We start from the raw sequence: 10372 nt of genomic DNA on the forward strand, positions 1-10372 counted from the left end.
AGGTATTTATTTGACAATAAATTCTACAACTATATATATATATATATATATATTAAATATATATATAAATAAGTATATAATATATATAATATTTAAAAGAGAGAGAGAGAGTATTAGGGCTGCCAGGCACCCTGGCACATGCCTGTGATTGCAGAGACTCGACAGGTAAGACAGGAGGAGGGCCCCATGTTTGAGGCCAGGAAGGACTGGGTTGTAGCTTAAGGGTAGAACATCTTGAATTCAATCCCCAGTACCAAAAAAAGAAGAAAAAAAAAGTATTAGGGCTGAGGGGTTCAGCGAGGAGGTCTGAGCACAGAGGGTGTTTATGTGCTGACCCCTGAGGGCTGCTGTGTGCAGTGGTGCAGAGAGGGCTGAGGTGGTCGGTAGCTACACAGGGTTCTGATTCTCGTTTCCTCTGCAGCGGAGATCCTCCAGGCAAATGACCTCCTCACCCAGGGAGTTCTGCTGTACAAACAGGTGATGGAGGGCCGTGTCACCTTTGGGAACACAGTGCCCAGCTCAGTGGGAGACGTGCCTGTCTCTAGAGGTGTGTACCATGAGCTCTTCCCGCCTTCTAACCTGGGGCAGTCTACAAATCCCATAAAGGAAATGGACCCTACGAGTATTGTGGAGTATGGCACATGAATGAGAGGGTTGAGTCTGTTCTCTTTTCCTGCGAGAACGCGTTTCACGTGGCCAGCTTCGACTACAGGAGCCGTTGTGAACCGACGGCCAGGCTGGACCCTGTGGAAGCCGAAGGCTGTGTGGTGCCTGGGTCTGAATCCTTCTCCTGAATGACAGGAGCTAGAGACCAAAAGAATGGTCTTCCTCAGTGGTTCCTAGTGCCGGAGGCTAGCTGTGTCAGAATCTCCTGGAACACTCAGCTGCTGAACCCCTCCGTGTCTGTGTTAATCAAGCATGACGGGTGGCTGTGATCAGCCGGCGTCAGAAACCTCCAAAGGCCTCCGAGCTGAAGAAGCCCCAGTTGCTGCTGCCCAGACTGAGGGGACCTCTGGAGGAAGACTGATCTCTGGCGTGAGCAGCAGGCCTCTGGCTGCTCCATAGTACAGATCTCAGCTCAGATTGTGTGTCAGGACCCCAGCTGATGTGGAAGGTGGCTCTGGGGTGGATTGAGGGGACAGGGTCTTTTGATTAGGAGGAGGCCTGAGGGATGCTGACTTGAGTTGAGATTTTGTGTGTGTGTGTGTGTGTGTGTGTGTGTGTGCGCGCGTGCGCATGCTGGGAATCAAACTCAGGGCCTCACACGTGCTAGGCAAGTGCTCTACCACTTACTTACACCCCCAACCCTTGATTGGAGACTTTGCTGTCTGATATCTTTTCGTTATTCTCTGACCCTGTCTCGTTTCTAGTCTTTCAGAACCCAGCAGGCTGCATGAAGAACTGCCCCCTGATTGACTTGGAGGTGGACAGTGGGTCTGAACAGTCTTTGCTTCATCAGGACCTGGCAGCCTTAGGTTCGTGTGGGTGTTCGTGGGGCTCAGGCACAGAACGGACCTGAGGAGAGGGAGCGGGTGATGGTTTCCTCAGGGTGCGTAGGCCTGCTTTTGAGTGAGTCAGGTTTACCAGGCAGCTCAGAGAGGTCTCTTTGGAGTTGTGCCGTGGGTGAGTTGAATGAGCCTGTGTAAGTTGTTTCCAGAGTCCTAGAGAGGGGTGTGCCACTGACCTCCGGCTTGAATCCGGTGGAGTGACGGTTGTGTGTCTGTCTTCTTCTCTTACAGGGATCAGTGATGCTCCAGTTATGAACAAGGTAAGGAAGCTCCTGTTACGGCCCAGGGAGAGTAGGGGGTGGCCAGCCTGCCTTCTGAGGCAGCAGGGCCTTGTAGGGAGGGATTACTGCATAGTCCTAGAGGACATGGGGGTCAGTGCTCCTCCTCATGCACCTCGCTGGCTCAGGTCCCCAGGACTGACATCTTTACCTCTCCACCTTTATCCCGTCTTGTGTGGTATAGTCTCCTGCTTCCTGAAGATCTGCTCGGGGGTCCTGTGCTCTCCTGCCTGTCTTTCTCCTCCTAAGGACACGTCCTAAGCCCAGGCTTCAGCAGCTCTAAGGGGCCACAGTCCCACCACGGCTGATGGTCCTTCACCCCCTAGCCTTATTTTAGCCATCGTCCATCTGCAGGTCGCCAGTCAGAACTGCTGCAAGGAAAAGAAGAACCTTGCTGCCAACACACCGCCAGGTGGCGGAGTCCAGAGCCCTTCCGCAGACAGGAACTTGCTGGATCTGCTCTCACAGCCGTCTCCTGGTCCTCTGTGAGTCTTCTGCCCAGGGAAGTGGAGGGTCTGGCTCCTGACAGCTCCCCATGGCATCTGAGCAGCAGGGTCTCTCCCTGGAGGGGTGTCCTCCTGCTGAGACTGCATGTGCTGCGTCCCCTGTCCCTGCTGCTCCTCGTCCTAAGTACATTCCGGCCAAGACATCAATGAAGGGTGCTGTGGTTTTGTTTTTGTTTTTAAGATCAGGCAAATTGATGATTTTGAAGTTTTCTTACTGATTTTTCTCAATTGTCATGTAATTTTAAGTCATACAAAACTCAGTCACTAGAGACTTATGACAGGAGGCCCTAAAACCACTGTATGAAAACATGGAAAGTCTTGGCTTTTTCCTTTACATGTGGCAGTACATTATTGTGTCTTATTTTTGCACATCTTGGCCAGTTTGCATGTATTTGCCTCATCCTCTTTAGGGGCTATGTTAGAATTCATTGTGTGGATGTTAGTCACCCGCCTTGCGTGGACATTCTGTGGATAAGTGTGTGTGTGTGTGTGTGTGTGTGTGTGTGTGTATTCACTTCCTCATCTTGCTCTTCAGAAAACCAAATCACAGATTCCTGGAATTCTCTATATAGTTATTGTTTGTCTTTGATATTTTTTTATTTCTTTGTAGGAATTATGTCCCACAGAAAAGTATCCCCAAGGAAGTGCCACCAGGTACTAAGTCCTCTCCAGGTTGGTCCTGGGAGGCTGGCCCTTTGGCTCCTTCCCCGGCTTCCCAGAACACACCTCTGGCTCAGGTGTTTGTCCCTTTGGAGTCTGTGAAGCCCAGTAAGTGCAGTTTTATTTTTTCCCTTTTTAGTTCTATGTAACTGTAGAATGTATTTTGACTTGTTATACGTACGTGGAGTATAACTTTCCATTCTTGTGTTGTACATGATATGGAGTTACCCTCATTGTGTATCATGTATGGACACAGGAAAGTCATGTCCGACTCATTCTGCTATCTTTCCCCATTCCTATTCCCCTCTCTTCCCTTCACTCCCCTTTGTCTGATTCAGTGAACTTCTACCCCCTCACCCCGCCTCCTGCCATTTTTGTGTGTTAGCATCTGCATATCAGAGAGAACATTCAGCCTTTAGCTTTTGGTGATTGGATTATTTCACTTAGCATGATAGTCTCTAGTTCCATCCATTTACCAGCAAACGCCGTAAATTCATTTTTCTTTGTGGCTGAGTAATATCCACTGGGTATATAACCCCTCCTTTTTTTTTTTTTTTTTTTTTTTGAGGGAGGGGGTACTGAGGATTGAACTCAGGGGCACTTAACCACTGAGCCACATCCCCAGGCCTGTTTTGTATTTTACTTAGAGACAGGGTCTCACTGAGTTGCTGGATTTGAATACATGATCCTTCTGTGTCAGCTTCCCAAGTTGCTGGGATTACGGGTGCACACCACTGTGCCTGGTCCTCTCTCCTTTTCTATTTTGAGACAGGGTCTTGCTGAATTCCCGAGCCTGGCCTTGCGCTCACAATCTCCTGCCTTAGCCTCCTAAGTCTGTGGAACTACAGGCATGTGCCATCACACTTGGCACAAAACAAAGTAAAACAAAAAGTTAAAAGCAAGAAAACATGTTCACTGTAGAGTTTTAGAAAAGACAGAGCAGAAAAGCATCATCATCTAAATCACTACCAGCTGGGCTGAGATGGAAATTTTATTAATATTCTTTTTTTTCTGTGGTGGATACTGAACCCAGGGCCTCATGCCCATATGTGTGGACATGTTCTTCTTAATAAATTGACATCACAGTATGTAGAGACTATTTTGATGTCTGGTTTTATTTATTATTACATTATAAGCTTATAGCATTTTTTATGCCCTTAATTGTTCTTTAAAACCTTGATTTTTAATAGCTCCATATATTATATCATTAAATAGATGTGCCATGATTCATTTATTGGTTGCTTTTTTTTAGTGATACTAGGGATTGTACCCAGTGGCTAGCACATGCTAGACAAGCGCTCTGCCACCAGCCCAGTTTTGTTTTATTTTGAAATAGGGCCTCACTGAGTTGCCCAGACCAGCCTCAAACTGGTGATCCTCCTGCCTGAGTTTCCTGGTAGCTGAGATTGCAGAAGTGTGTTTGGGCCCAGTGCCTTTGTGAAAGCTGACCTTGTTTGTTGTTAAAAATAGTGGTACAGTGAACATCGTGGGTGGCCTTTCTACGTGGTCTCCTGGTTATCAAGCATATTCCTGAATGTGGGGAAATGCTGGGTGTCAATTTTAAGTTTTTGATCTGCATTATCAGTTTCCCTTCCCAAAAGGTTGCCTTTTCCCCATACTCTCAGCACACACTTCACTTATGTTTTTACTCTTTTAAATCTTTGGCAGTTATATAAAACCACATCTTTATGATGTCCATTTTGATAAGTGACATTTGGCATAAGGATCTTCGTTAAAAATTTCCCCAGGTGCTTAGAGGTCAGCTGAATACCCTTTATCAAATTAGCTACTGATTTTTGAAATAGTTATTCTTGTAAAATTCTTGTATTTGGGTTTGTTCTGCATGCTCTGATTTATTCCACTTTACTTGATGTGCAGTTTTTTCTCTGAATATTTACCAACATAAATAGCCCTGCCCGTCTTTTTTTTTTTTTTTTTTGCCTGTTGGTTAGTCGCATGTTTTTTTTCCCAAAAAATTAGGATTAGAATCCACTGTTACTTAAATTAAAACAATCTCTTTGGGATTTCTCTTGGAATTTCATTAAGCCTATTTCAGATTTATTGTCTTTACGGTTTTGTAAAATTGAATGTTCAGGTGGCTGTGGCTGTGTGTATGTAGTCATGAAAGAGACCAGAAAGAAATAAGCCTAAGTGTTTGGGCTGTTTATTTCTGGGTAGAATCAATAGTAATAAAAAAATCTTATAGTATTCTGTATTTTCCACAGTGTTCACACTTTATTTTTATCTCCCTTAAAAGATGTTGTCTTTTAAAAAGCTGATAATGTGCTTAGGATGGTTGGTTGTGGAGAGAGGTCAGTTTGGAGGACCATAGGAAACTCGGTGGACACAGGAGGTCTTGGCTTACGGTGGTGCAGAGGGTGAAGTCCAAGAGCTGGAGGAGCAGCAGCCCTCGTGACACAGGTCTCTGAGGCCTGGCTTTCGTGGCAGTTGGTGGCAGTACTGACCCTCCTGGTGGTCCCTCTCTCCCAGGCAGCCTGCCTCCTATTATCGTGTATGACCGGAACGGATTCAGAATTCTGCTCCACTTCTCCCAGACGGGGGCCCCTGGCCACCCAGAGGTGCAGGTGTTACTGCTGACCATGATGAGCACGGCCACCCAGCCAGTCTGGGACATCATGTTTCAAGTGGCTGTGCCAAAGGTAAGTCGTCCGCTACTGGCCAGCTTCTTTGACTTGTTCAGGAATGGCTGTCATCGTTGAGCACCAGATCCTTTATGGGACATTGTTAGGTGTAAGAGATAGAACTCTCTCTCAGACTAGTTGATGATAGAATGGGGATTTTATTTATTTATTTTTCAAAATTAAATTATTTATTCTAATTTGTTATACATGACGGCAGAATGCAATTCATTTCATATTACACATCTAGAGCACAATTTTTCAAGTCACTGATTGTACACAAAGTATTTTTGCTCCATTGGTGTCTTCATACATGTACTTAGGGTGATGATGTCTAACTCTTTCCACCGGCATCCCTAACCCCTTGCCCCTTCCTTTCCCCTCTCTCCCCTTTGCCCTCCATTCCTCCCATGCTCCCCACCCATCGACATTGTGAGTCAGCATCTTCATATCAAAGAAAACATTCGGCCTTTGGTTTTTGGGGATTGGCTTACTTCACTTAGCATTATATAGAATGGGGATTTTATTGGCTCCCTTAACTGGGGGTTCCTGAATATATCTCACTTCACCTGAATCAATCCAGGTAGGTTTTAAAATGATTGCTTAAGAATCTCTTGGTTTGGGGCTATACTGAACCAGGATACACTCAGGTGGCTAAGGTAGGAAGATCGCTTGAACCCAGGAGTTTGTATAGCCTGGGCAATATAATGAGACACTATCTCTTTAAAAAAAGAAAAGAAGCTCATGTGGCCTGAGGTGTGCATATGACTGCCCAAGGAAGGGCTCTGCTGGGCCTTGCTGGGGTTACTTGCATACCTTTGACCAGTAACTTGTGTCCAGGGAGATGAACTATTTGGCCAAGTTGGGATAATAAGTAGGGCCCCACTGATTAATACCCATACCCTAATCACAGGGGAAGGGGCATCTCCCGAAAGGAAAAGATTCAAGGCAGCAGCACATGACTGCGTGAAGTGTTTTGTCCTCAAGGTGTCCTTTGTGAAGCATGTTATTCACTCTGTGGTTAGTATCATAGTTACATGACTCTACAGTCGGTACTCTAAGGACTGTTATCAGCCCTTGTCTTATAAACCATCAACGGAAGACTTAGCAGTTTTTGCCTGATGTCACAGAGCTAGTAAGAGGCAGAGTGAGAATTGTACCCAAGATGTGACGCAGCTCTTCATGCTGCCTGCCACTGACCACACCCCTTCAGATAGATTTTGGGTGGAAGGAAAGGCTTTGGGGCCTTTCATCAGGTAGTGGGAACTGAGATACCACATTTCCTAAGAAGCCAGTTCTTCTGGATGGGTGGTGTGGAGTTCCGGTTCCTGTTGCCCTGATCTCCTCCCTGAGCCTGGGGCTGGGTAGGAATGTTTATGTGCTGTTTCCCTGATAGTCAATGAGAGTGAAGCTGCAGCCGGCCTCCAGCTCCAAGCTTCCTGCGTTCAGTCCTTTGGTGCCTCCAGCTGTGATCTCTCAGATGCTGCTGCTCGACAATCCTCACAAAGTGAGTGCTGGTGTCCTTGGGGAGCAGGGAAACGGGGCTCCTGGACTGTAGGGAGGAAACCGCAGGGGAGAGAGAGGCACACGCGGCTTGCTCTGAAGCCTCTGGGTGGCGCAGGATTGGGGCGTTGGTGGGACATCCCTTGCTGGTGGTTTTCTTGGGGACTTATTTAAAGCAGGTCTGTTATTCTGGGAACCAAGCAAGGAGCTCCCTCTAATCTCGTGGAGTCCTGAAGGGTGAAGCTTGCTTCCTTAGCAGTCTCTGAACTGCAGCCCACTTCAGGACTGTGGAAGTGTGGAAGGGCTCCCACATGTCTGGCTCCCCTGTTGGAGCCCCAGAAAAGGCAGGCCAGGGTGTCTGTCATGTAGTTGTTTGAAGCCCTTATTTGGGGGAAATTAACATAAACACCATTCCTTAGAGACATTTGCTCTGGCTGGCCTCGGGGTTGCTCCCGTCTAACTGAATGTCTTGTATCTCTCACCTCCCAGGAACCTATCCGGTTGCGGTATAAACTGACGTTCAACCAGGGTGGGCAGCCTTTCAGTGAAGTAGGAGAAGTAAAGGACTTTCCAGACCTGGCCGTCTTGGGAGCAGCATAATTTTTCGTGAGACAGACCCTTCAAGTCAAGCTTAGGCCACGTTCCTCTCACTGTCTAGTTGGAACCAGTCACGTGATTTAGTGCAGAGTGCCAAAAACTGTCTCCTGACACAGGCTCTGAATGCCACCTCTGCCCTATTCTGCAGAGACTGTGTGTGCTGTCGGGGGCTGGGAGGAGGGAAGAGCGGGGCTGGGGTGGCAGTGTGGAAGCTGCCGGGCATTTCTGAAGACCATCTCTGCTGCAGTCATCTGTTTCTGCATGTCGTGGACACCGATGTCCCTGCCTCAGGTTGGAGGTTTTATAAGCCAAAGTTTTTTTCATGTATGTTATCTTTTCATTCATCCACTCTGTGCCTTGTCAGCCTTTGAAAGTCTTGGTTGCTCCCAGACTGCTGTTCTCAGGGACCTTAAAAGGGACCTGGTTGGTCTTGGGGCAAAGAGTGTCTTCTGGGGACACTACTCTTCCAAGAAAGACCTTGTCTCCATTTCATTCGAGAATGCTGCTTGCATGTGTTCGGAAAGATCTCTGAAATGGAATGCTTGTTGCACTGTTTCCAGCGAGGGGCTGCCGTGAGACCAGAAGACCACCTGGTGGGCCAATCATGTCCTTCACCACTGTGCCTTAGAATCGCCCTTAGATGGACCCTCTGAGGCAGAGGGAAAGCAGACCCCAGGCCTTAGGTTCCATGGGTTGGGCAGCCTGTCTGGGCCCTTACTCAGGACCCTCATCTCCATCCTCATCCTCTTTCTCCATAAGCATCTCCTCTGAGCTCTTTGATTGTGACACCAGGTTAGTCATAAATCATAGCTAGTGGCCAGCCCTTTCCTGTCAGCTTCACAATCCAAGATGGAGGACTGTGATGCAGATAGATATGGAAAGAGCTTAGGAATGAAAGGCATTGAATAAATCTTGAGTGGCCATTCTGCCTTGCGGGAAGTTGAGGAAGTAGGAGTCCCAGAGCCAGTTGCGTTTAGAGCTGAGGGGCTAGAAGGGAATCGGCTTCCTGTTGAAGTAAGGAGAACATGAAGGATGGAGAGCCAGTGACCCCACGAAGACAAAACCCTGAAGACCTGAGCAGAGCTGGAGATCTGTTCCATTTATAAGCTGAAGGAGAAATTCAAGCATATAGTCAGGTGATCCTTAGTGAGCATCTACTGTTTGCTCTGATCTTTGATGTGCATATTTAACAAGTCCTGCTCAGCTAGACTCTGGGAAAAGGTGCCTGAGCCTGGCTGAGATGTACCAGTGAAGGGCTGGGAGGGCCAAGAGGCGGCCTTCTGGGTGGCAGTCAACCTAGGAACCTGCAAGGCTGTTTGGAGCTTTTAATCATGAGATCTGGTCTTGATGTCTGCATATAGTTGGAAATCTGCCAACATTAATTGGCGGAAATGGCAGCTGTAAAGATCCTCAAGGGATGCTCATTTGTAAGCAAATGTGCAAACTCATAAGACAGAGAAATGATGGGGAGATTTCTTCATTTGGCATAATTCATATGAGACTAATCTTAACCCCCAAATTATTTTCATGTTCCAGTGTCTTACAGAAAAGCTATCACATAAAGTTTTTAAAGGGTGCCCATCAGGACGACAGTGTCTGCCTGTGAAGAACTTAGTCCACATGGGTGAATGAGACTGCACATGAGAAGACAGGCTTTTTATCCTGTAGTTTAGAGATGAACTCATGTGCATCCCTGAAGATCCTTCTCTTTTCCAGGAGAAATGGTACTCTGCATAGGTAGACTTGGAGAGAGGATGGATAGGAAGAGAGGACGAAGGTGGCTGACCTCGGGGGTCCCTGGTTCATGCCGTGAGTTCCTCTAATCACCAAATTCAGTGAGTGCGTAGAGCCCGGCCTGCACCCTCTCGTTCCCTCACCCACCAGCGGCTGTCGTAGCCAGCACTGCTGTGGGCACTGCGGATGGATCATCTGGTCCTCTGGAGAGAGACGAGTTCATCCTGTGTCAGCTGGAGAACTGGCACTGATGGCCAGTGCTGTCTCCTGTCCTCATCTGTCTGGAATCCTGCTTACCTTTATTTCTTGACCTACCTCTGCCCCTTTAATGTGCTTTCCCAGGGCTGGTCCTTCGGACTTTTCTGAGTCTACACACTGAGCCTGGCAACTAAGCCCCGCTAGACCACTAGGTGGATCCTAACCCTCATCTCAAGCTCCCTCTCCCTGCTGACATCAGATCCGATTTGACTGTCAGTTGAGGTTCCGCCGGAGGCCCCCCTCTTGCTTAGAACAGAACCCCTCCTTCTCTCCCTGTTCCCTTATGTGCTCTTTGACCCGAAGGCACCTGTCTGAGACTTCCTGGGTCCTGCATTTGTGCTTCACGTACATCCACTCGGTTTTGTCCCATGTAGTCTGTTTCCCCTACATTCACATTTCCATGCCTTAATTTGGCTTTTCTTGTTTTGTTTTGATACTGCAGTAGCCTCCCAGTTGTGATTCATACTTGCCACCACCAGAATTCTCTAGCAAATCAGAGCACTTGATCTTAGGCTGAAAAATTCTGAATGGCTTCCTAATGCCTGTAGGTGGGTAGGAACAATCCAGGTTGCTTGTGTCGGCGTCCAGTGCCCTTCTGCAAGTTTGCTCCCTACTCTCCTGTCATCACCTGCCAAGAATAGAGCCCACATGGCCCCGCAACAATAAAGTTGTTCAAGCTCTTTGGTAAA

General features: G+C 47.6%; 1 protein-coding gene across 2 annotated transcripts in view; it reads left to right on the plus strand.

Annotated features, from left to right (window-relative positions):
* The window catches only part of Gga2 (golgi associated, gamma adaptin ear containing, ARF binding protein 2), a 31730-nt gene extending 21358 nt beyond the window's left edge, over window positions 1-10372 (plus strand). For both annotated transcript variants that reach the window (XM_005323748.5, XM_021725448.3), the window contains exons 10-17: window positions 422-547; window positions 1371-1475; window positions 1740-1768; window positions 2141-2271; window positions 2903-3060; window positions 5443-5612; window positions 6988-7098; window positions 7584-10372. In XM_005323748.5, the coding sequence (XP_005323805.1) occupies window positions 422-547; window positions 1371-1475; window positions 1740-1768; window positions 2141-2271; window positions 2903-3060; window positions 5443-5612; window positions 6988-7098; window positions 7584-7694 (941 nt within the window). In that variant the 3' untranslated portion in view covers window positions 7695-10372. The remainder of the gene's footprint in view (window positions 1-421; window positions 548-1370; window positions 1476-1739; window positions 1769-2140; window positions 2272-2902; window positions 3061-5442; window positions 5613-6987; window positions 7099-7583) is intronic.

This window comes from Ictidomys tridecemlineatus, chromosome 10 (assembly GCF_052094955.1).
Source record: "Ictidomys tridecemlineatus isolate mIctTri1 chromosome 10, mIctTri1.hap1, whole genome shotgun sequence".
In the NCBI taxonomy this organism is placed as follows: domain Eukaryota; kingdom Metazoa; phylum Chordata; class Mammalia; order Rodentia; family Sciuridae; genus Ictidomys; species Ictidomys tridecemlineatus.